This window comes from Acartia tonsa, chromosome 4 (genome assembly GCF_053477335.1).
Source record: "Acartia tonsa isolate MP-2025a chromosome 4, ASM5347733v1, whole genome shotgun sequence".
Taxonomy (NCBI): domain Eukaryota; kingdom Metazoa; phylum Arthropoda; class Copepoda; order Calanoida; family Acartiidae; genus Acartia; species Acartia tonsa.
The window spans coordinates 47248024-47275182 of NC_137263.1; the positions used below are offsets into that span (position 1 = coordinate 47248024).

At 31.8% G+C, this 27159-nt stretch overlaps 4 protein-coding genes across 7 annotated transcripts; 1 reads left to right on the forward strand and 3 right to left on the reverse strand.

Moving 5' to 3' along the window:
* Positions 1-104: 104 nt before the first annotated feature.
* Positions 105-6703, forward strand: LOC145315502 (transient receptor potential cation channel subfamily A member 1 homolog). Its single transcript, XM_080155483.1, has 9 exons — positions 105-253; positions 2099-2247; positions 2433-2594; positions 2791-2866; positions 2978-3087; positions 4031-4125; positions 5128-5210; positions 5949-5988; positions 6302-6703. Exons 1-9 carry the CDS (start codon positions 105-107, stop codon positions 6425-6427), a joined length of 990 nt encoding a protein of 329 aa, XP_080011609.1. The 3' UTR covers positions 6428-6703.
* Positions 6704-6896: 193 nt separating this feature from the next.
* On the reverse strand, positions 6897-22333 carry LOC145317476 (RAD52 motif-containing protein 1-like). 4 transcript variants are annotated; one of them, XR_013879003.1, is made up of 11 exons: positions 22248-22333; positions 21093-21239; positions 17856-17949; positions 17289-17395; positions 16838-16878; positions 16488-16558; positions 12604-12678; positions 8930-9006; positions 7877-7981; positions 7420-7661; positions 6897-7262 (listed from the first exon to the last, which is right to left on the reverse strand). XR_013879003.1 is itself a non-coding variant. In XM_080158571.1 (10 exons), exons 2-10 carry the CDS (start codon positions 21234-21236, stop codon positions 7479-7481), a joined length of 897 nt encoding a protein of 298 aa, XP_080014697.1. In that variant the 5' UTR covers positions 21237-21239; positions 22248-22333; the 3' UTR covers positions 6903-7478. The 4 variants fall into 4 exon arrangements, 1 of the variants encoding a protein (XP_080014697.1); XR_013879004.1 differs by having other exon boundaries at positions 6907-7262; positions 7401-7661; XR_013879005.1 differs by having other exon boundaries at positions 6913-7262; positions 7404-7661.
* Positions 22321-24647, reverse strand: LOC145317479 (transmembrane protein 50A). The gene is made up of 3 exons (XM_080158574.1): positions 24495-24647; positions 23413-23623; positions 22321-23125 (listed from the first exon to the last, which is right to left on the reverse strand). Exons 1-3 carry the CDS (start codon positions 24604-24606, stop codon positions 22948-22950), a joined length of 501 nt encoding a protein of 166 aa, XP_080014700.1. The 5' UTR covers positions 24607-24647; the 3' UTR covers positions 22321-22947.
* LSm1 (U6 snRNA-associated Sm-like protein LSm1) lies at positions 24645-27115 on the reverse strand. Its single transcript, XM_080158575.1, has 5 exons — positions 26983-27115; positions 26718-26786; positions 26087-26186; positions 25665-25756; positions 24645-25247 (listed from the first exon to the last, which is right to left on the reverse strand). Exons 1-5 carry the CDS (start codon positions 27066-27068, stop codon positions 25181-25183), a joined length of 414 nt encoding a protein of 137 aa, XP_080014701.1. The 5' UTR covers positions 27069-27115; the 3' UTR covers positions 24645-25180.
* Between the last annotated feature and the right edge of the window lie 44 nt (positions 27116-27159).

Consider the following 27159-nt stretch of genomic DNA (forward strand, 5'->3'; position numbering starts at 1 on the left):
CACTTCCACTGGTTTGTTAGTATTCTGAATATAATATTGGGAGATTTTTTCAAAAATAATTTTAATTATATCTTACAACTTTGATATTTGCAACATGACCCAGGATGAAAAGTAACCTGGGTGTCTTCAGTAGCTGTTCAACCCAACATATCCTCAGAGATATTCCACTGTGTGGAGATGAAATACTTCTATCCATGGTTCTGGTATTCTTGTGCATTGAGACAGCATGGGAAGTTCTGGCCCTGGGATTCAGGTCAGATACAGGGATCTTAAGGGATATGACAATGGCCGATAAATTGATAAATAACCCCAGTAAGGATACACAAAATTACTCCTTCTGTAGATTAAAATTAGTGGTTAAAACATTTGAACACTCAACTTAATAAAACAACATATCATTTTTCATTGTATTCCAAAGTTGTTAAGCTAATGAATAATAAAATGTTATAAAACTTTGAGAGCTATTGTAAAAAACAGACCATTGTCCCCATTCTCTCTCTGGGTTAGATAACCATTAGGATTAATTCAGATAATAGGAAAATAGTGGAGGAACAATCCAGCCTTATTATTGGTTAGAAAGTGTGAAAAAGGGTTTATGAGTGCTAAACTTTTGTTGTTAAGAATCCTGTGTGACAAATGAATATTTTTACATTTCTAACGTCCATCACTAAACTAACACCATATAGGCTATGTTTTGTAAAAAGAAAAATATTATTTTCTCAGAAACTGAAATATAAAATAGAAGAAACTTAATTAACTTTCAGGAAAATGTAATTTTATCAGATTTTTTTATCTAAGAATTGAGGAGATTTCTCATATCTTACATATATATATGACCCCCCCCCCCCAAAAAAAAAACTAAAAAAAACACCCCCCCCCAAAAAAAAAATTTTTAAGAACGTAATTAATGACTAATGTACCCTTACGATAATTGTACCTTTATGACAAATGTACCTTTATGACAAAGAAACTTTATTACATGTGTACCATAACCGCATGATCATAATGTTATTGTTTAATAATCACTTTTTACTAAAAAATTTCCACATTGGTCTTTACGTTGGATCCTGCCTCTAGTCCCTTTCGTAACATCGCACCTTATGGGGCGATTCTTCTTATCTTTTTTACAGTAGCTTTTCTCCTATTTCTAGCCCCTGCGGGGCCAATTATCTAACTCTGTAAGGAATTCACCTAACCCAATATATCCTAACCTAACCTAAAATAACCTATAAAAAGCCATTTTAAAAATCGACACATCACCCCTTATGGGGAGATGTTACGAAAGGGACTATTACCGAAATTTCTTGTGTAGTAAAATCAATAAAATAAAAATACCTATATAAATAATATATCTATGTAAATATTTTGATTTTATCATTGTGTTTTAATATGTTGACTAAAATAAATATTTTGACTTGATGACAAATGTATTTATGACAAAAATTGCTAAGCCTATATTTCTTTTCAGACAGAAAATTCTTTTTTTATGATTAATTGGCACTGTATAATTATAAGAAAACAAGGATGACAACATCCATAAAAGCGAAGTTCTGAAATGGAAGGACAAACGAACATTAACACTTGTAGATTGTCAGAATTGAATTAGCAGAATATTAATGCTTCAGTACAAACAATATTTTAAGAAAATTTGTTGCAAAACTGCATTAATAGATGATACTGTTTAAGGACATACTTACATATTTGGGACTTGTTTATAGAGATGCTTCGCTTATAACATTGTACCTTGTTGTAATAGGAATCAGTTTTTAAAAAATCAGAAGAATCGGATAATTTTAAAATACAAAAATTTGTTGTCAAAAAAGTTAAAAATCGACATGTTTAAAATGGACGTACGGACATTCTCGTATTGTTTATAGAGTTGCTACGCTTTCTAATTTGTACCTAAGTACAATAGGAATCATCATGCAAAGTTTGGAATCGATAGGACAATTCTAACCTGTTTAAATTAACGAAAAGAGCTAACTCTCTGTGATGGACGGACGTACGGACCGACCCTAATTATAGAATAGCTTCGCTCTTTAAAATCTTCTCAATTTCTTGTTAATGTTTCATAAGCAGCTTATTTTGTATATTTTAGATTTTTCTTTGAACTTGAGCACTGGTTCAAGCTGATCATTATCTCATTAACCACTGTCTCCATCACATATGAGACAGACTTTGAGATGATGAAGGTTTTCTCCTCCATTGGAATCTGCCTCTCATGGATACAACTCATATTTATGATAGGTTGGTTGTTTTAATATAAAATCAGCGATAAGAAATGGTTCTACTGGAGGGCAAACCCAAATATTAATATTTCGTCCATCAAAATAATGAGATAATTTGAACAAAATTCATCATTCTAAATTCGCAGCTACACTTCTAAAGACATGCGGAAGATTATAGATATAAAATTCCTGCATTTATTTCAGGACGAATTCCGTTTCTTGGAGGTCGCTTCAGCATAATGTTCTACACCATCACCAAAAGAATTGCCCAGAGCGGACTCGCCTTCCTTATCATGCTCATTGCCTTCAGCTTTGCTTTCTTCATCATCAACTCGGGCACTGACAGTGACAAGTTCGAGAACCCAGGCATCAGAAGGATTTGTGTTTAAATTTTTTTATTTTCAAATCCTCAGAAGATGCTACAAATTTGGATAATCAATGGCAGATAAATTAATCTAGTCTCTAATTATAAATATATGTATAACATTTATTCATTTCCATCAATTCAATAAGGTCAAATTTTCTATACTAAAACAAAAATTCATCTTCTTTAACTCTAAAGGAAAGTCATTGCTGAAAATCTTTGTGATGGTTCTGGGAGAGTTTGAATTTGATGATCTGTACAAGGGAAGAAGCTTGTAGTGCCTAATAAAAAATTACGTCATACAACAATAGGCCAGTATACATTATAATTGACCAATGGTAAATTTATAGTGTATACTAGCCTATCATTGGTCATTTCTTATTAGGCACTATAAGCTGCTTCTGTACAAGGATTTGATGGTTTCTGAATCCGAATCTGAGTCGAAGACAACTCTGATATTCACTATGATATTGCTTATTGGACTCATGGTCACAGGTAGGTTCAGCAGGGATCTAGGGGGATAAGACAATGGCCGATAAATTGATGTACATCCCCAATAATATTACACAAAATTATTCGTGGATTGCAATTAGTGGTTGAAACGTTTTGACACTGAACTTAATGAACCAATTAATAAAAGTTGTTAAGCCAACGAATAAGAAAACGTTATTATAAGATAGAATAATCAGCCCAATGTCCTCTCCCTCCCTGGGAAGGTTCACACTCTGAAATAGTTACCAGAAACTGTAAGTAAATATGGATGTAGAATATATGTGGATATTATGAAAGGGGAAAATTGTCGTAATTTTGCTTGCTAACATGAAACAAATTTATTGGTCAGTTCGTTCTATCAATGGGAGGAGAAGGGGTAAAGAGGGTGGAAGTAGGGAATCGTTATTTAACTAATTTATATCCTTATAAAAGTATAGGATGTTTGTCTGTCTGTACCGGATGTTCTTGATAACCACTTAACCGATATGGTTTTCCTTTACAGTTAAGCTTCTTATAGGTCCTGGGAAGGTTTGTGATTATCATTGTGAAATGTACCTCTCTATTCCCACGAGAAATCGTCCCCGGAAAAAATAACCCCCAACCACAAATTTATTTTTTACTTTTTCTTTGAGGGGGGAGGCTAAGTCGTTAATCCATCCCCTTCCCTCCTACTGAATGAACGATCTTATCTGATCAATACGGGAGTTCCATATTAGCAACCTCAATTGACAACAACTTTTCCCCTGTCATAATATCCACGTATATTCTATATCCATTATCACACACGTTTCTTACAAATCTACAGATCAGCATGAATAAAAAATGGAAATACGGAAAGTGTAATGTGTGACGTCATAAAAATACGTCTAAAAAGGAAACCCATAAAAAACATAGTTGGATTTTTATGACATAACACTATCCGTATCTCCACATTAAATAAACCTAGGTACAGTGATTATGTTGAACCTGATCGTGGCCTTCATAATCACAGATGTGCCCAACCTCCTCCAGACATCCAGGGACCAGGTTATCATTAATCAGGTACTTTTAACCCTTTCAAAACAATTATAAATGTTTGTTGAAATATTAATTTACTAGCGGCTACGCCACAAGAGACCTCTAGGAGCACATGATAAGGAAAGAGTAGTTTTCAATAACCCAATTTTTTTAGAATTAAAAAAGTTTTTAAAAATATTTTTTGAGGGGGGATTTTTTTCTAGAGCGAATTCTCTTGGTAGGGTGATGGAACTCCTCCTCCAAAATAGTTATGAACGGGCCCAGGACCCATGCGAAGCTAAACGGTTAAGGTGAGCCATATCGGTTCAGCAGTTAGCGAGATACTTTGGTACACACAGACAGACACAGATCCTGTTACATTATAAAATGATAAATATTTCCATTTAAAGCGCAGTTATTACAATAAACATAAGAACATTTCCATGAACATAAAAACATTTTATCAGTAAAATATCGAGGAATACAAGAATAGTTATTTTTTTCATCGTATTATAAACTGCTTTCCGCGGATACAGAATGTACAATTATAGGATTAAAACCAGTTTTTTAGCCCCGAGGTGCCGAAGGCACGAGCTAAAGAATGGTTTTAATCTTATGATTGTACATTTCTATATTCGTAGAAAGCTGGATATAATACGATGCCAGACATAGTTTTTTCGTATGGATGAGAACCGGTTCCTATCCACCGGATTCGAATGAATACGAGAAAAAGTATTTAATAGGTATGTTATCGAAGAGAATTTAAATACCCAACTGTAGCTTAATAGACGGACAGAGGGATTAAGTAAATCACAGAGCAGATGCTTGACGGTCAAACGAGTATTCACGAAAATTTGTGCCATTTATCTTTAGTAGTTGCCGAGTAAACGACAAATATCAAGTGTCTTGTAACGCATTACCGACAAACAAACAAAATCTAGTGTTTGCTTTAAAGAAATGTACAAAAATGCGTTTTATTAAATGATATATGAGTTTATCGAACGCTGTGTTTAAGTCAAACCTACAAAATATCCTTATTTTGTTCAGGCCAACCATGCAATCAAAGTTGATGCCCTTTTCAAGCTTTCCAATAATGTATTCAACTTCTTCAAAATGTCTCATGTTAAAAGGTAATTTTAAACATTTGCAGGTTTAGCCAGTTAAAAAAGGCGTAAGAAAGCGGTTTAAGATAAGACAATGGATCATTAATTGATGTATTGTACATTAAGTGCAATCAATTTTCACTAAAACCAATAAAATTTTTGGAATATAAGTGCAGTTGTAACCTTTTATTATATAAATAAGGATTTTGATTGCCTTTTATCTGAAAAGTATATTTTCTCCATAGGAAACGTCTAAAAACATCGGGTTTTTAAAACTAATTATGATTTTTTTATTATTATTTTTTAGCTATCTTTTATAAAGAAACTACAAAATCATTTAGGAGAAAAAAAATTGACTGCACTTATTGTACATCCCTTATGATAATCAACATAATTACCACTTCTGGATTTTGAAAGTTTGGACACTACCTATTAAAGATCACTAAAACTACCCTAAGTTTTAGAGCTAACAAATAAAATTAAGTGGTTATAAGACTTTGGGTACCAATGTAATTTACATTCAAACATCATCTACCTACTTTATAACCAACATCCCTCCTTCATTATTCTCAGACAGGGGGTAAAAATTTTCTTTCCTGCAAAAATCCTACTCCACGCAGTTTTCTTTTGAATCAATATGGAATCACATTTTATTAAACTCGCAATCAATTTTATTATTTCTAAAGAAATTTTTTAAGATGAAAATTAACAAATTTTAATTTAAGACTTTCTTGTACTGGAGGACTAATACATTTTTTATTTTAGTTTTCGTACAAAATATTTTTCAACATTTGAAGATAATAAGGTAAAAATTTGTAATCTATCAAATATTGCAATAAGTATCATTATTTTATCTCAAAATATTCTTTGGCTTTAAAAGAAGAATTTAAATATTGCTAGCAGGAGGTTATTAGAAATATAAATATATACTATATCCCGAATGATACACAAAATTACCCCTTCTGTAGATTACAATTGGTGGTTGAAACTTGATGAACCAACCAATCAAAATTCATTAAAAGTCCCTAAACTTGTTTAGCCAACGAATAAGAAAACGTGGAGACTACTGCAATAAACAGTCCCCTTTCTCCCTGTATAAAAACCCAAATATTTTTCAGATAGAGATTTGTATCCACTCTTGCTGTAACTGTGACCCAGCTTGCAAACCTCATCCAGAAATATTACAGGCAATCCAAGCCATTGTAAACGACAAATTACAGAAACAAAACAAGAATATTGAATAAATGCTATTTGCACATTATGATATTCTCACATTTTATAGACAAACGGACAAGGTGAGTTATAGAGCAGATTATCTGTTACCATAACAAAGAAAAGAAAGAGAGAGAATATGCAAAACTTAAAATCACGAAACCTTAATAAAAGGTTATTTATTTGAAAGTTGTAAAAAAGCAGCTAAAAAGCTGCTTAAAAGCAGTCAGACTACCATAGATTTTTAAAACCTAATTATTGTGCATAATGAAGGGATAATTGGAAAGAAGTTTCAGCCGTGTATCTTTTGTTGTGAAAAATAAAAGCTGCTTAAAAGCAGTTTGACCGCTACAGATAATTATACTCCATTTTGATAGGAATATGGACAAAGTTTCTTTTTAGGAGCTCAGAAAATCACGTTGTAGTCAAAACGTTTCAGACAGACATACACACGGACATTTCAAATTATAGAGTAGCTTCGAATGATAAATCTGTTATCAATTATAAAAAAATATTTTTTTTTTTATTGTTATGAGATCACAAATATAGGTAGGTATATAATAAGGGATATGACAATGGACTATAAATTAATTCCTCCCTCCTTTATGTATAACAAAATTAATCTTTCTTTAGGTATAATAACAAATTTCGTAAAAAAGTGTTAACATTTTCTATGTAAAACCAAAAAGATTCATTTCTGACCGCCTAAGTTCTTTGTGCTAACGCATGGTAGAACGAGTTACAAAATTTCGGGGGCAATATAATTTACAGTCCGCCCAACCCCCTTCTCTGGTCTGCAATATTAACATTACTCAAAATTTGTACATTATATGAGTAAAACAAGTAAAACAAAATGAAGGTGATTTTCTTCGCGTATTTTCCGTAAAGTTGTGTGTTAACGTTTATTCAAGCTGCTCTTAATTTTTAACAAGTGTATTTATATGAAATGATCAAAATTAAGAACAGTTTGACTTAATAAGCGCATTTGACTAAACGTTAACACACAACTTTATGGTAAATATGCCTAAAAATGGGCCTCTTTATATCCATTAATTCAGTGTCAAACGATTTAAAACTTTTGAGTTAATTAGTTTCAATTTCAATCTCGATGGGACGCTCTTGAATGAGACAACGACCGTCAGTCTCTTGAATGTTACAACGACCATCAGTATCCTCATCAGAAAATAGTGAAGTATCCGCCTCCCCCACCTCGTCAACTATTTCCTCCTCGCCATCTCCATCAACCATGTAGTCAGCCTCCTTCACCTGCATATAATATTAGTTATTTATCGCATCGTACTATAGACAATTTTCCGCGGATATAAAAATGAACAATTACAAGATACAAGAACAGTTTTGTTGGGCCAGAGATACTGAAGGCACGGGCTAACAAAACTGGTAGGTATTAATATTATGGTTTTTATTATTTATTACACATAAACAGACATCCTTCTACTTTTATATAAAGATAAGACATTGACCTGAATTTGTGGTTGGTCCCAGAGAGGATTGTACATGAAGGCGTCCCTCTTAGCGGTGTTGATCTCTATATGCACCTTACTTCCATGCAATACCACAAACATAACCTTAACAAGGATGACAACATTCATTACAGCGAATATCTAAATCAGAAGGAAGTCTAAACGAAATTGAATATAAATTTGTGGCCAAAATTGCGTTAATATAGGATAAAGTAAAAGGACATACTTTTAATTTTAAGGATTTGATCATAGAGTTGCCTCGCTTACAATACTGTTCCTTGTTGTTCTAATAATCATTATTCCAAAAATAAAATGAATAAGATAATGATTATGATTATATCATACAAAAAAAATCAGCATGTCTTAAATGGACTTTCTGGTAATAATAAAAGACCGATCCTAATAATAATTATAGAAAAGCTTTGCTTTTAACAAGGACAAGATCATTGGTATTATTCTTGTTGATCAAAAGTAAAACATAAAATCAAAGAATTCCAAAAGTTCTATCCCAAATCAACGGCGATGCTCTAATATAGGTTTTGTAAACTTTTAATAGGTCGTCCAAATATTAAACTGTGTACTACTTTCAATTATTCTCTTTGCTTCTATTTTTTTAAAAGCGAAGCTACTCTTTAATTCACTATCCGACCGTCCGTCAGTCCGTAACGCTATGGGGGAAATGTGTTTAAGATACTATTTAAGATAGAAGGCTGAAACCTTTTGTTGAGGTTCCCATCATTCATTATTAAACATAATTAACTGTAAAACATTCATGGCGGTCGCTTTTTAGCAGGTTTTTGGCTATTTTTATATTTTTCACATTTTCCTCCATATCTTTGGTGTTTTATTAAGATTTTCAAAATTTAGATGATATTAAAATTAAATTTTCCGTTGTTCTGAGCATCCAGTATGTAATTTTCTTTGACCGTCAGTCAGATTTTTTCTCGAAAAATGTCCTTGACAGTATTCTTAACCATGATTTTATGTGCTTCGCTACTTAGTACTTATGGTTGTTGTCATTCTTGTTTTTTTACTGTAAAGTAAATAAGTTACCTTTCCCCAAGCAGCTAAAAATGCTTCACCAATGCTTCTCTTTGCAACATTCACTCTTTGGTAAAGTAGTTCCTGTTCTAAAAAATAAATATGTTAAATCTTGTTTGATAACAGAAAGAAAATACCTAGAGGTTTTAAATTATCCAGTAAAAAGTAAAAAAAAGTAACCCCAAAAGATTTTCACCTCGGGAATATAAATAACATGGCATCCCCAAATCAGTTTTAAGAGGTATCGCCCTATATGGATTCTTTGTCTGTGGTAATGTATTTTAAACTTTATTGTGAAATTTGTACAGGAAATACAACCATTTATTTATTATTAGGGCAGAGAGGAGCCAAAAAATAGCTTAAAACCATCCGCAGACTCAAATCTATAAATTAGGACGGCCAAAAACAATCTATCTCAATCAGTTCAGGGCCGGGTTATTGAAATTTTAAGCTTTAGGCGGAAAAACCTTACAGCTTAATGTAATAGGATGACAAAATACAATACTATTTCTGTTTCTTATTCCTATTGTGAAGTAATAATATGAGTGGATAACTGTTGTACAAGAATATGCTAATTTTATTCAACACATTGTCATCAATTTATGAATTGTCTACAGAACAGTTTTTAAAAATAATTGTACAATTTTTATAATACATTTCCATCAATAACAGGGAGTTTAAGGGATAAGACACTGAACGATAGATTAATGTGCACCCTTAGTTATGATAAACAAAATGAAACCTCTTATAGATTGAAATTATTTATGGAAAAACTTTTTAAAAACTAGTTTGATTCAACCAAGTATTTTTAGCCACCGAATGAGAGATCATTAGTAGAAAACTTTATAAACCCCCATAATTTAAAGTTTAATTTCCTCTCCATCCCTGATCAACAACAATTTGTAAATAATAATAATCCTATCAAAATTGATTGTTTTTATTGTATTCTTATTCTTTATGAATTTATTTAATAAAAAGTTCATTTAAAGCTTGAAATAATTTGTAATGAATTTAAAATGAGGATGTGAGTTCCTTCCGCTAACATGAAAACAATTATTCTCTGAATTCCAGACAAAGACTTAGCCTCAAGTATATCTATACACTAATATACACAGTAGCCTGGCACAAATATTTAGTCTCAAGTATATCTATACACTAATATACACAGTAGCCTGGCACAAATATTTAGTCTCAAGTATATCTATACACTAATATACACAGTAGCCTGGCACAAATATTTAGTCTCAAGTATATCTATACACTAATATACACAGTAGCCTGGCACAAATATTTAGTCTCAAGTATATCTATACACTAATATTCACAGTAGCCTGGCACAAATATTTAGTCTCAAGTATATCTATACAATAATATATACAGTAGCCTGGCACAAATATTAGCCTCAATTATATCTATACACTTATATACACAGTATCCTGGCACAAATATTTAGCCTCAAGTATATATATACACTAATATACACAGTAGCCTGGCACAAATATTTAATCTCAAGTACATCTATACACTAATATACACAGTAGCCTGGCATAAATATTTAGTCTTAAGTATATCTGTACATAGATATACAAAGTAGCCTGGCACAAATATTTAGTCTCACGTATATCTATGCAATAATATACACAGTAGCCTGGCAGAAATATCTAGTCTACTAGAGTATATCTACAGCATGACCCTCGAAAAAGTATTTTTAAGCATCTGCAGCCCTTATTTCTCAATGAATTATTAAAAAATGCATATGTCCTTGTTTTCCATAGTATTCCACGTAAGTAGATATAAAAATATTTTTTTTACCTCCATTAACACTGGAGATTTTTAGAGCTAAAGTTTTGAAAAAGTGACTGAGAAAAAGAATTTTTTTTTGTTTCTCTTATTTTTTGGATGGTTATATTATGTTTTTCTGGCAACTGAATAATGAGACACAAAGAAAAACAAGTTAACTAAATATTTCTTTTTTATTCCACCAAAAAATATAAATTTTTAATGGCAAAAAATACTACTGAATGAATTGATTATTTGCAAATTTTAGGTTATTTATTATCCCTTATTTATAGAAAAGGATTAATTATGACAGTTGCTCTGCCTACTTTTCTGACATCTCAATTATTTAATAGGGGTAAATTAAGCTTTTTAGACTAAAAAATCATTATGTTTATTTTTATTTTCTTTATAACTTTTTTGTTATTAAAGTTAGGATTGTGAAACAAAAACAATTTTCCTGCTATATTCATAGAGATTTATTTGGTTTTTTAATCTTAAACAATTTTGCCTAATAAGTAAGTTTTTCAAAATATCATTAAACTAAAAAGACTCAAAAAGTATGTGGAAAAAAATGCTTTTTACTCAAAAACTAAATTTTTTATTTCATTTTTGTATAAAGTTTCTGCTAGTAACAAAAATAAAAGGATTTCTAGCTTAATTTTGCTAAAAAAGTCGTTTCATGTTAAAAGTTACTTTTTCCTCAGTCACTTTTTCAAAACTTTAGCACTAAAAATCTCCGGTGTTAATGGAGGTAAAAAAAATATTTTTATATCTACTTACGTGGAATACTATAGAGAACAAGGACATATGCATTTTTTAATAATTCATTGAGAAATTAGGGCTGTAGATGCTTAAAAATACTTTTTCGAGGGTCATGCTGTATGTATGTACTACTACTAATATACACAGTAGCCTGGGTCAAATACTAAGTCTAAATAGACTAATATGCAACACAGTAGCCTGTCACAAAAATTAATTTAATTAATAATCAAAAAATTGCATTCTTAATTTACTTTAAAATACAAATCTTATTTTTAAATTTTGTGCCAGTCTACTGCAATGTGAAGTTAAATATATGTACCGGGATATATTCCATTTGCCCTGGGTTATGTAAAGATAAAAGCTAGGTTTGTGGCCAAAGAGAATTAAGAACAATTCATTCTAGTTTAAAGATAAATATCAAAGTAATGTTTGTCTACAATGAAGAATTAACTTGAGTCAGTAATGGACACATTTAGATTTCAATTTACAATTTAATTTTTCTATTAGTATATTCGCCTTTTATGAAATGTAAATGTTTTAAAATTATAAAAGTGAGTAGGTATTAAAAGATTGGTATTATCCTCTTAGAAATTTTTTTTTCAATTTTGAAAATTTGAGTACCCCCTCCCCCCCGACAGCGAACTATGAACTCTGGCCGCAGCGCTCGGCTCCCTAGCCTGCCTAGCCGCAGCGCTCGGCCCCCTAGCCTGCCTAGCCGCAGCACTCGGCTCCTTAGCCTTAAACCTAACTTAACCTAAAATAGTTGTTCGTCGTTGTTGTTGTTGGGGGGGGGGGGGGGGGGGGGGACTAAAATTTTCAAAATACAAAAAATAATTCTAAGAGGATAACGCCAAAAGATTTATTTGATAATTATCAGAATTCTATTATTTCTATAATAATATAGTAGTAATTTTTTTGCCTGAATCTTAAGATCTTAGTAAAACTTATCTGAATTGTTTGTGATGTTCAGGGAAGTTAAATATGTGTGTCAGGGTGGTTTTAGGCTATTGTTTAGATCTCCTTCAACCTAACTATTAATTAATAAAGAAAAATATGATTAATCCAGTATGTTATACAAGCGAAGTTAATTTGCCACCACGGACAATGACATATACTAGTTATGGAACAGCTGCGCTACTATTTACCTAGATCAATAGTCTCCTGGATGAGGCCCGCTCCTTCACAACTCAATTCTTGTTTTCTAAACTCTAACAGAACAACTGAAAAATATAGTCTAAAATTATTCGTTTTCGAAATGTTCATGTTTATAACAATATAACGTCTTTAAGTTTGATATTGATTTTAACTCGATGATTCTCACATCCCTAAATTGGTGATCAAAAATATTCGTTACAGGCGGACAATACGGCGTTGAAAAAAACCTTAAATATAGAATATTTTCGCTTTCAATAAAGTATGAATAACTGGAATGAACGAACTTAGGTTCAAGGATAAATTCACCTCAAATTAAAGTTTGTGTGTGTGTGGGGGGGGGGGTGGCTGGTAATCTTACTTAACCTACCCAAACAAGACAAAATTGATTAACCTGGATAAATAGGAAACCTTCCCAAAAAGAAGAATAAAGCGGTTAGGGCAGAAATACGCCAACCTTTTTTAATCAGAATAAATTCATAGAAGATTTAAATATTTCTCAAGATAACAAGGCTGGTAACATCCATAAAAGTAAAGCTCTGAAACCGTAGGACAAACGAACAATAACAATTGTAGAGTGTCAGAACTAATTAAGCAGAGCATAAATGTATGCGTGTAAACAAAATTGTAAGTAAATTTGTTCCAAAACTACGTAAATACAGGATACTGTTTTAGACAAACTTACATTTTTTGGACTTAAATTTAAAAATGCATTTGTACCTTGTTGTAATAGGAATCAGTATTCCAAAAATGAATAGGATAGGTAAATCACATAAAATTGTTGTAAGAAAGCACATGTTTTAAACGAACGTACGGACTTTCTGGTAAACATCATAGAGTTGCTACTCTATCTCAACCGTACCAAACTGTTACAGGAAACATCATGCAAAGTTTGAAATCGATAGGACAATTCAAACATGTCTAAATTAACGAAAAGAGCTAACCGTCACGGACGGAAAGACTGACCGACCGGTACCCTAATTAAGTATTAGCTACGCTTTTTAAAAAGAATGTTTAATCTTCCCAATTTAGGGTATCTATAGCAGCCATAAATTTTTCCAGTTTTATCAATACAGATTTATACACTTTTAATCCCTTTCAATTTACATTAATCTAATCCAAAAGTTATCTTCATAACTTTCTGCTCTACTAGAGAGGTGACACAAAATAATACTAATACTTATAAAGCAGTAGGATGTACGTGTGTCTGAGTTTTTTTTATATGCCTGAAATTGTTGTACTAATTTACTAGATTTTTCAGAAAAGCACTGTTTTGGTATGCTAGGAGTTTATGTTTTTATATGTATATTTATTGCCTTTCTTTTTGAAAGGTAAGAATATCAATAATTTATTAAGAATTTATTTCTAATTTTTATCGCTGAAAATTCACCAATTTCTCTTAAAGTATCATTATTAAACCCCATAAAATATAGGATCAATAATCCGTGAAATATCCAGGTTCTTATACATATACCAAGTAAGGAAAATGGGAATAAAATTAAAAATATTCTCTTTTTTCCACAAAAATAGTACAACATAAATGTTAACACAGATAATTTTGTCCAAGCGCAGCACAAAAATCAAGAATAGCAGAGTAAGTACAGTTTTACAGTCAGGGCAAGTTTCTATGCGATAATATTTTAAATCGCCGCGATAGATGAATAATTGAATTTCTATAGATAGCTCATTTTTTTTATTTTTAGAGGCCTATAGGGGCAAATGTTAATAAGGAATCACTTTATTTATCTTAATATTATAATTTTGTTATTTTTAACTATTCTATTTAAAAAGAAAGCAACTCTTGCAGTCTTCAAAAGTATTACAATATCCATTGTAGCGAAAGTAAAAAATAAACAGATCAATGTTAAACGTAACGGCTTTTTGACCACAATTAGGATATTTTAGAAAACAATCGTTTCATAAAAGATGGAAACTAATAAGGTTAATCATTGTAAAATATTTAAACTGAAAGTATCCAATGATCCAAATATTATAATAAAAAAATAACTAGCACTTCTCTTTAAAAAAAATGAGGAAATTGACAATTGTGCCCCTTAAGAGTTAAATAATAAAGTAGCTTTCCCTCATTAACTGTGGCAAATCACCATAAAAACCATTACGCCAAGTTTCATAACTATTAAACAGTTCTTTTATGCCAAAAATTTAGGGATGGCAATCCGTTCCGAGTTAAATATGCAAATACCCGACATACGTATTTTTTTACGGAATAGTAGTAAATTTTTCATCTAGATTTTCATCTTCTGTCTATGTAAAAAAGGCTCGGATAACCATCCCTGCCAAAAAGAGAATGCATACTCATAGACCTAATAATTGCCTGATGACGTACAAAGCATTATTAGAACAGCTAGGCTTTCAACTAAATTTAAGCATCTTCTTTACACCAGAATTGAGCACGCTAAAACTGCAGAAGGAGGAAAAAGTTAAGCACTTTAAAATTACAAGTTGAGAAATTGCGGCTGGCAGAAATGTGCAAAGCCATCACTTGCAAAACTCAGGAAACTTTGCAAACTTGGAAGTGGAACATCGATATCCTTTCTAAAGCAAATACTAGCACACACACACACCCACAGTCACACACACACAAACTCACACACATAAATATGGATACACTAACACACAGACACACACAAATGAATTGGAATGCACACACACAAACTCAAATATAAAGATTTGCAGTCATTCAGCTATTAGCTATATCCCACTGTCCATATAAAAGTTGACAATACAGGTTGCCAACATTTTTTTCCAATAAGTCATTTTTGTACGTTTTATATTTTTAATTTATATTTTTGTTTAGGATATTAAAAAAAATGTGACATATTTTCAATATATCCAAAAGCCTAGGCTTTAGACAGACAGACATCCGAATATACCTGTCTTAATTTGATAGTGAGAGGATCTGAATCCTCCTGTCTGTGATATAATATCTTACTAGTCTATAATATCAAGTATACCTGTCACATATTTGATAGTGAGAGGATTTAAATCCTCCTCTCTGTGATATAATATCATACTACTCTATAATATCAGGTATACCTGTCACATATTTGATAGACAGAGGATCTGAATCCTCCTCTCTGTGATATAATATCTTACTACTCTATAATATCAAGTATACCTGTCACATATTTGATAGTCAGAGGATCTGAATCCTCCTGTCTGTTTTATAATATCTTACTACTCTATAATATCAAGTATACCTGTCACATATGTGATAGTGAGAGGATCTAAATCCTCCTCTCTGTGATATAATATCATACTACTCTATAATATCAAGTATACCTGTCACATATTTGATAGTCAGAGGATCTGAATCCTCCTCTCTGTGATATAATATCTTACTACTCTATAATTTCAAGTATACCTGTCACATATTTGATAGTGAGAGTATCTGAATCCTCCTCTCTGTGATATAATATCATACTACTCTATAATCTCAAGTATACCTGTCACATATTTGATAGTCAGAGGATCTAAATCCTCCTGTATGTGATATAATATCTTACTACTCTATAAAATCAGGTATACCTATCACATATTTGATAGTGAGAGGATCTGAACCCTTCTGTCTGTGATATAATAACTTACTACTCTATAATATCAAGTATACCTGTCACATATTTGATAGTGAGAGTATCTGAATCCTCCTCTCTGTGGTATAATATCTTACTACTCTATAATATCAAGTATACCTGTCACATATTTGATAGTGAGAGGATCTGAATCCTCCTGTCTGTGATATAATATCTTACTACTCTATAATATCAAGTATACCTGTCACATACTTGATAGTGAGAGGATCTAAATCCTCCTGTCTGTGATATAATATCTTACTACTCTATAATATCAAGTATACCTGTCACATATTTGATAGTGAGAGGATCTGAATCCTCCTGTCTGTGGTATAATAGCTTGCTGCTCCACCCACTTAAAAAAACATATGTTGTTATTAGTGGAAAAGATAGTTCTCATGATCAATATACAATTTACAATATGGAATATGGAAAGAAGTAAAAAATGTCTCTAACACGTTTTAAAAATAAAGATGGAACGATATCAATTAATTAGTCAAATGTTTTGGTAAAATCTAAATAACAATATAATGAAAATTATTCTAATCTTGCCGAAATAGATCTTATTTGTATTTTACCCTGGTGTAATATCCAAGTAATATCAAATTTATTTTTATGATAAGAGTAAACTTACTTGAATCCAAGATAATAATTTGCCAGCTCCTCGCATCTAAACCTGCTTTCATACAATCATTATTTTTGGATTTATTAAAGAGGGGTGCGGGAGTTTCTCCATATATGTATAATAAAATTGATCATCCTAACTTTTGTTGTATAAAGAAGAAATATTTTTTTGTCTGAAGCTAAATATCCCGGAAATTCCTTGTCTGAATTGTTTTTACTTTTCAAAATAACTTGGAGTGGTCACCCTATGGGCTATTTTCCTGGCTTCTTTCGCCATCCCCTAGAGGCTACGCGCGAAGCAACTAGTAGTGAACAAAAATCTAGATAGAAACGAATCCATTGGATTGGGGGGGGGGGGGGATATGTTGTGTGTTTACTGTAAGATTAATATTTTGTTTTGAAATAGTTATTGCTGCCCTACTACTAGACGATATTTATATTTTAAAGTAAATAATTATTATCCTTAGTAGCGGAACTACTCCATCACGAGTTCTTGGCTGTCCAAGCCGTACATATCCCCCACACATCTTGTGCAGGCCCAGCTTCTGCCGCTGGACAGCTGATCGTGCCTGCCACCATTCTTAAATTATTCAAAGTCAGGTAATTTAAATTTAGTTAATATGACTTACTCATATACAAGTTTTAATAGTTAAAATCTGTATTCCCTCTGATGGCTTAGTAAACCACGTCCTAAAAAATATGCTATTTATAGGAAAGGGTTAAAAAATGGAAGAATATAACCACCTATTGTTAACTGGTTTGGGATATATTGCGAGGTAAAAGGACGTGTAAAAATCAATAATTTTACAGCAACAAGGGGGGGGGGGGGGGGTTTGACACATTTGCGTAAACCTAACACCTAGGCTTTATCTTTGGACTGAGAAAAATGCCATTAAATGACTTTTTTAAAATTGAAAGTATTGACTATTTAACACAAAGTATTTTAAGCACCAATACGAACATTTTTTCACCTTTTTTCTTTGCATTTATTTATTAGTTCATGAAATTGAATATTTTAAGAATAATTTCCTGACTACAAGATCTACCAGAATAATATCTGATATAGATAATATAATTGGTGATTCCACTCCCAGCTACAGAGTCAAGCTGGTGTAGACTAACCTAAAAATTATATATTTGAATCTATGTGAGATTTTTTTGGATAATCCATTTATAGAAGTAAAAGGATGTCTTTCTGTCTATCTGTGTGTAGCTTAAAATCTCGCTAACTGCTAGACCAATTTGGTTCCCCTTTACAGTTAAGCTTCTTTTAGGTCCAGGGAAGGCTTTTTTAACTATTTTGAGTTTCCAAGGAAATTGCCCCTCCCTCAAAAATTCTTTTACTTTTTTATTTTAAAACTAAAAATCAAAGTGGAGGGTTTGACATATCCCCCCCATCCTGCTGCAAGTACCCATAGAGACCTCTAGGGGCATAACCACTATTTTCTGTTGCGTAAAAATAAATTTGAGTAATCATTTGATATTTTTTTAAATATATAACTAAACTAGGTAAACTTTTTTTCAATAAAAAAAATTAAGGAGTGTAAAATAAGAAATGTTTGTCAGTTGCTAATCGTTTTTAATATTTTTTATAGGGTCAAAATATTGATTTTGTGTGTGACTTAAAATATGTACATTTTATACTTCATGTCTGTGAGCTATTTACTTCTGGATTATATTCCGTGTGTATATCTTTGTGTGTGTGTGTATGCACTGGCAAAGGCAGAACATAAATCTACCTTAAATACTTGGGATAAAACAAAATTAGAGAAAGAAAACCTACTCTTCATTTTAATATATTTTCTTTTCTTTATTAGAAATCTAAGGATGACGTCTAGAGTTTTATTTCTGTTTCTGTGGACAATATCTATAATACATGGTTTTCTTTATGTTTCAGAATTGGTTTTATTTAGAACAAGGATGACAAGAACATTTGTTAAAATAAAGAATGTAAATATATAAATTCCAGAAAAAAATCACAAAACCTTTATCATGTATTTATATTTTTTAATATTTAAACTTTTAGGTATTGCTGACAGACCGACGGACAAAGTAACATCTATATACTGTATGCTCATTCGTATAGGGAATCTTCACCAAAAAATCCAGCTGCCTCTCTTAATTAGCAGCTGAGAAAATCACATTTCCCTCATAGCGTTACGGACTGACTGCCTGACGAACTGACTGTATGACAGAATGACTGACTGGCGGACGGATCGACAAATTGAATAATAGAGTAGCTACCTAAGCTACTTAAAATCAGATTATTGACCATAAAGTCAGGGAGTTAAGGGGGAATTTGGCTGTTTAATACACCATTCCCTAAAGTTTTAGAATGACGTTTTCTTATTCGTTGGCTTAACAACCTTTTAACCCCTATTGTAACCTACATAAGGGGTAATTGTGTGTATCATTATTGGGGATGCACCTCAATTTATCGTCCATTGTCTTATCCCTTCAGATCCCTGCCATCAAGGAAAGTAAAATGAGCCCAGATCCAGCACAACACAAGGGTCAGTGAGTTTGATTGAAAATGTTGGAGGGATTTCAGTATTATTGGTGCAGTAGGAGGGGGTCACCCATCACTTTCGCTAAAACACTTGTTCTAGACATTTAAAAAGAACAGGTGCTTTTAGAGATTTCACATGGGTGTGAGTTGAAATGGGAAAGGGAGGAAGTAGACAAGGCAGTGCGTGGTTCAAGAATAGAACTAATCTTATTCATTTCAAAACTAAAAATGTCAGCTTTTGAAATTTTTAACATATAAACAGTGGCGTGCACATCATTCCACCAGGGGGTGTGTGAAACCATTAGGTCTGAAAATAATCAAAGACAGACCCTAAAGAAGGTGTTGACAGCCCCCTACCACGCTAGGGATGACCAAAAGTTAATTTTTATGCTATTATGTTATCATGCTCATGTAAAACTTTGTGGAATCAAAAAATTACAGGTAAAATATTTTTACGGATTTGATTGCACAGCTTTGTATGCATCTATGCAGTGACCTTAACTCAAACTAAATGTGATAGAACATCTATTATACACCCAAAAAAATCTTTACCGTAAAAATACACTTCTTGCGTCATCTAAGAAAAAAAGAAAAGCAAAAATCTGTTTTTTTTAATTTGTTTTTTTTTTCTTGTTTGTAGATTAAGATTTCTACTACTACTGTACCGAATAAGTTCTCTATTTAAAGGAATCTTCCCGGGATGGTTTTATTCTATTTTCAGATTTTAGTCTTTGGTTGGATTTAGGCTATTATTTGTCTTTTTCTAGCCCTTCAAATACAGAGCACGTAGATGTTAAGGGCACAGCCAATAGTATTTCTTTAAAAGTATCAAGATACATTAAACAAGAGATCAACCGGCTTGTTGTAAATGGTTGATTGAAACTGTGTAGGTATGTTTTAAAAAATTAACGTATAAAAATAGAAAATGTTGATTAACGCATGTAAATATAAAGGTTCATGTGTTGGTGCATAATCATATCTTACAACATTTGCACAACTTTACATTATTACATATGCATCTTATTAAACATTATTCTCATGGGGCAACTTTTTCTTGAATGTTTAATTCATATTTCTCTACTAGTACATTTACAGGGTGGTTTCGTTTTCTTAATCATTATATTATATTTTTTATATTTTTTTTTTAATGGGACTTGCTTTTATGATATAGGCTCTATATTTTGTGTCTTCAATACACAAAAATGCGCGAAATTTTTCCCTCTTATCTATCAGATACTGAGGGACGGAAGGACAGGCATAGTGAATTATAGAGTCGCTTCGCTACAAAAACTATAAGCTCTACTTATTGCAGTAGAAAGTTTCCCAGCACACAGGAAAATTAACATTGCCAAATGGTTTATTTCAATAATTTTAACTTAACTAGATCGTTTTTTACTTTCTCCCAACACCAAAAAGGGAAATAAACCAATATCGTAATTATAAACATTTGAAAAGGAGTTATTACATTTAAATATTTAGATTTTATCATTATTTAAAGGTAAAAACTTGTTGTTTACATGTGAATGTTCTTTGAATCCTATTATATAAAGTAGTAGGGGTGTTTTGTCTGAAGCTTAAGATCTAATTAACTATTGATTGGGTTCACTATTTTAGGTGATCTTCACAAAGGAGATGGTTTTGGTCTATTTTGTAGTCAGATTTAAGTCTTTGAATGAATGGTTTTAAGCTATTTAACAAAGCCCCTGGGCCCTAGACGCTAACGGCATAGCCAGTAGTACAAATTAATTTTCATTACCTGGAACAGAAGACCAAACTGACTAAATTTCTCATATAGAATGGTGTACAACTCGTCCTTGTGCAGTTGTGTCTCCACGTCCTTGAGGACAAGGAGGGTGTTGGTGCCCCCTGGCACATTAAACTCCAAGATCTCTACATCCATTACCTAAATCATTGATACAGAAACAAGGATGACAACATCCATAAGTAGCGAAGCTCGAAATTTATTGATAGACATCAGAAAAAAAATAATCTTTTGAGTATGTTAAATGAAATAAATCACGAAACCTTTTAATGCTTTTGAAGCATTAAGCTAAGAAGAAAAACGTAAAATCTAGGAATCGATCTAGCACCCTAACCAATAGCAAGTCTTTATTAAACTTGGTGAAAATGTGTATAATGTTGACTTAATTAATCCCTAAAAATTCCAGCTGTTTATCTTGAACATATTGGTCGAAAAAAGCATGAAAACTTGAAAAACTAGGAATCGATCTAGCATCCCAACTAATTATCATATCTTAAAAAAACTCTATAGAAATGTGTAGAATGTTGACTTAATTAATCCCTAAAAAATCCAGCTGTTTATCTTGAACAGGAGTTGAGATAATGATGAAAACTTGAAAAACTAGGAATCGATCTAGCATCTCAATTAATATACAAATCTTAATGAAACTTAGTAAAAATATGTAGGATGCAAATTTACTTAATCCCTGAAAATTTCAGTCGTCTGTCTTAAAAGGAGTTGAGAAAATCAAGAAAACAAAAAATCTAGGAATCGATCTAGCACCCCAAATAACAAACAGGTGGACTAACGAATATATAGATTAGATGCGCATATGTCATAGGAATCTTTACTGAAAATTTCAGCTGTCTATCCTTAATAGTAGCCGAGAAAAACACGTTTCCCCCACTTTGTCTCAGACAGACGGACATTTTGAATTATAGAGTAGCTTCGCTTCTAATAAGGTAAAACCAACAAGCGAATTTAAGCACGTTAGAATTGTCCCATCGATTTCAAACTTGGCATTAATTCCTGTAGTAGATTTAGAAAGCGTAGCAACTCTTTTATCGTTACCAGAATATCCGTACGCCCAATTCCAACACGTTGATTTTTAAATATTTTTGACAACGAAACTTTTTTGTGTGATTGATTTTAGAGTCTTTGCTTCCTTACCTATTTTCTTTCACCTTCAAAAAATTATACTCATTTTATAAAGATTGTCCATTTTAACATTTTATACAGGTTATCTGAAAGAAACTTAAAATAAAGTACTTCTAAAAAATACATATAAAATAATTAACATCTTCAATTATAAAATTTTATTTCACTTTAACTACAAGGTACAATGTAAATAAGTTAATTTTAATATGTAGCATTTACAAATAGTTACAGGACTTATGTTTATTATATAAATAATATTATTATAATAATTTCGATAACTTCGATTGTAAGCCTACATTTATTTTACTAATTATAAATCTAAAAAAATGGTTAATAATCAAACCTATTTTTTTTCTTTAATAATGTGCAAAACTGAGAATTTTTTTATTTTATGTTATAGTATTTTTATCTAAAATACTTTGCTTACTGTAGAAAAGAAAACAATCAAAATTAATTTTTTATTTTCTTATTAATTATATAGAATTACACTGTTTAATATATTTAAAAATATCACAAACATACTTAATGGGCTTCTGTCAAAAAAAGTTTCTATATATTAAACTATAAAAATGTTGCAAATAAGAAAAACCCAAATAATAGGGCCTATGTGTAAAATAAAGAATTTTTAGGTGGGTTAATATTATACTGTTTAGCCCAATGAAAATCAGTCAAAAAAAGACACAAAAATTTATATTTATCCTAAGATGAGATTTTAATATCCCCAGAGGTCCTCTGTTCTGCCAAACTTGTATATGACAGAGGAAGCAAATATGCAGAGATTCTGCATGAAGTATGCTACTCCTGGGTAGGTAGAGGTGGGCTGGAACTGGGCTTCCTCGGATACAAATACATACTCATGGAACAGGATCCAGGCTGATCCCAACAGGGCTCTGGAAAGGAATGTTCTAGTTAGTAAGGTCAAAAGGTAAAATCAATACGATATTTTTTGAAAATATGAAAATATAATGAAATATTACCATTTGATCAACTGATTTTGTCTTGGTAAGTGTAAACTTAACTTTTGAATCTAAAGAAAACCTGTTTGGCCTTCTGCATTTTTTCCCCCAGTAAATGTGAATAATCATAATACAATACAGAAAGAAACCGTTACTTTTTTACGGATATGAAAAAAAAATTGGAAGTATATACTTTTTTAATAGAAAGTCATGTGACTTACCCAAATCCCATGAGACAGCCAAAAAAGAACCAAAACTTTGCAGCGACACCGCCGTCACAGAGCCCACCCGTGCTCGCCTCCCCACGGATCTGATCATTGCTGACAGAGTTGACCATCATCATGGAGAGAGCGCTGAACACGCCGCAGATCTGAAACTTGTCCCTGGTGTTCATGTAATCAGAGGTGCACGCATCAATAGCAAACCACCAACCTAAAAATAAATTCAGAATAAAGTATGGAATTTACGATTACGATAACTACTGAACTGATTGAGATCTCCATTCAAGGGAAGCTTCATATAAGTTACGGATGGTTTTAGGCTTTTTTCTGTCTCTCCCTACCCTTTGAATACAGAACCTCTTGATTTGTATGGGGCAACCGCTTGTTAGTTACAAAGTAAAGGAAATTGCTTACAGTTGTCCAAAATAAAATGTGTTAATAGGTATGTAATGCGGATTAGGGAGACTTTAGACATGTAAGCAATATAGTCACCTCTTATCAAAGCACATTTAAATCAAGAAAAAAAATAGCTGGAGTATATTGTTGGTATGGGAGTATTTGTGTTGCAGCTCTTAATCACATGTATAGACTACAAACAAATGTGTTAAACAGTTTCATTCTACCGTTATTTGAATTCAACTAGCGGCTGCTCCCCTAGAATCTAGGAGCTCTAAATTCGAAATCATATGTAAGGGCAGAAAAATAGCTTAAACCATACAAAGACTTAGTTATAAAAATAAAAAAAATAGCCTAAAAGCATCTCAGGGCCTATACAAAACTTCCCTCTAAAGGAGAATCATATCGGTTCAGTGGTTAGCGAGATCCTACACTACAGACAAAAAACGGCTTAGTACTTTATATAATAGGATAGTGTTTACATCGATATATTATAGTCATCAAAACATTCCTTGTAGATATTATTTTAGTAACGCAATTATCATATTTATTGCTGATATCAGAGAAGTTTTCGATTATATCGTATACAAATATTTTGTTCCACTTTAATCTCTGTCAAAATGACCAATGAGTATAGCGGCGCTTATTCATAACTTGCACGGTAACAAGATTCCAAATGAAAATACCTGAAAAGAAAAGAAAGCCAGATGTGATGGATGCAATCTTGTTTCTGTTGGCTCCAAGGTCAACATCATGACAGGCTGTACACGGCAAACTCTCCAGAAAGGATGACGTCATCTTTTACACAAGGTGGTTGATTGTCAAAAAATAAAGTATCTGAAAATTTAGGATATCTTAAATATTTATTAATAACAATAATAATTAATAATTAATTGTTTTGCAAATAATAAAAGTGCGCACAGCCATATACTTGCATATTTATGCAACATAATATGCAGTATTTGCAGAGAGAGAGGTATAAAAAATACTCATTTTCAAAAATAAATTGTAAATATAAACTTTGGAAAATTGTAGTAAAATAATAAATCACTGGGAGTAAAATTATTTAAAATGGAGGAAGGAAGAAATATAGAGAAATTGAGACTACACAATAATCGAGACTCACATCAACAATAAAAATTATCACAATTTTAGTAATGTAGTATAACATCTAAGATATAAATTATCCATTTTGTTATTGATTTAATATTTATAAAAAATTTCATTTCACATGAAATGATGAATTTCGATTGCATTTCAATGAATAAATAATTTCCAATCCATGGCATAAAAATGACTATGTGTGTAAAAAAAAGTTTGGTAACATTATCTAAAAAAGTAAGCTGCAAAAATTAGCAAATTTTTTCAGCTCTCAATACGTGTCTTCATAATTAGTTTCTGTTGTGTAGGTCAAACCTCGCTCCCGGAAGGCCTTAGCTCTGAAAATAATAATAGTATTATGACTTTATTAATCTGATTAATACTTTTGCAGACGATTGATAACAACTTAGGGCCTGACCTTTATAGTAGGTCTTAAGGCAGTAACATCCGAAATATTGCCAACAACCATTAGTTTGATTACACGACATTTTGATGAGCATGTTTAGAATTGCATGTTTTGGGCTAAACAATTCCCCCCCTCCTCTAACCATTAATATCGTTCATCCGACATATCAGCAGTAGGTACAGCTTATAACGTCCTTAGTTACGACACAGTTTGGGTCGGGATTCGAACCTGCGGATGTGCCACGTATTACGGTACAGTCGCGGGCTACTGGATAATACTTTAAATCAAATTTAAAAAATTATATCACCAACAGCCTTTTGTCATTTCAACGAGTAACATTTTTGTTTACCTTAGTTTTTCAGCCTCTTCCTTTTCCGCCTGTTGAACCGCCTGCTTCTCCAGAATTTCTTCAACATTTACTTTCTTTAGTTTATTTTTTACCTAAAAACACAAGATATTAATTTCTTTCGGGTAAATATTGATACCAACCTAAATTGATATAAATTTTGAACTTTCGAGACAGTTTCAAAATCCTCTTGATAATTGAATCACTGCAATAATCACCCCTCCTTTATATTAAAACCATTTGTATTTGATTTTTAATAACATAAGTAGTTTTCATTTCATGAAAACTGATGCCTAGATTAATTAGGCCCTTACAAATGACGGAGAAAGCATTGAGATTTATTTTTAATTGGTGGAAGAAGTAAAAACTATATGCCTTTTTTCAAATAGGCATAAAAATAAGAATGTGTGTTTGTATTTTTATACCTCTTCTTTTTCTTCAATTTCCCCCAGAAGGACGACATTCTCTCCCCTGACAACAAACACTCCTCTAGGTATATCCCCATACACATCTCCAACATGTATTCTATGAAGAAATAATATAATGATTAGCATAGTAATTTAATTAGACATATAATGATTCTTTTTTAGTGCCAAGTTACTCTATAAGTGTTTAAGTCTGTATGTCTCTAACGCTAGGGTTGTCCGATTTTATTAAACTAACTCTACAAAGAAAATCATGTGGGATAACCTAACGACGGCGATTTTAAAGTGACAGTAGTTCAGTGAATGTGTGTTAAACTAAATTTGACAATCCAAAAACTGTTACCGTGCGAACTTTTTCTCTCTTTCTCTTAGTAAGCCTAGGTCAACTCACAATAGTTGGCCGTTAAATTTCTAACAGATTTGGAACTATAGGACGTAATTCTCCTATGCAATCAAAACAATCCTCTTTAAGTATATTGTTATTATTTTGCAATTTTGTTCTGTATGTTAAAAATACAGAACCTATTTAACCTGTGTTATTTTACAAAATGCATTGCTAATAGTAAAAAATCATTTCTGTTAATTTTCACAGTAACTCTAATAATAATAGGTATATTAAATATTTGTTTACCTTTCTATGCAATGTTGCAAAACAAGATTGGCAAATTGATCTACAGATCTCAGAGTTCCTATCAATGTCCTAAAATTCAAATCTGAATTAGGTATATATTATTCTTTAATTCATAGGTATGATTTAAAAATGAAATCAATTAGAATTCAATGATAAAAATCGGAGAACATTGTACAATTTACAGTTAAGACATAGAACCGGTTTTAATCCAGCCTAATCAATCAAACTCTGAGCACTACTGGTGCTTTTTGATTTTAAATTTCACCTGCCATCTCTAAGTAGAACCATCAACTTTTTATCAAGCTCTTCTAACAAGGAGGCTGTACCAGGCAAATAGGTTGACATAGACATTATTATCACATAAGCTGCTCTACACAAGTATATAAAATAACAGCTGTTGTATGCTTGAAATCAGCTGATTATCACTCTTCTATTTCTTCAC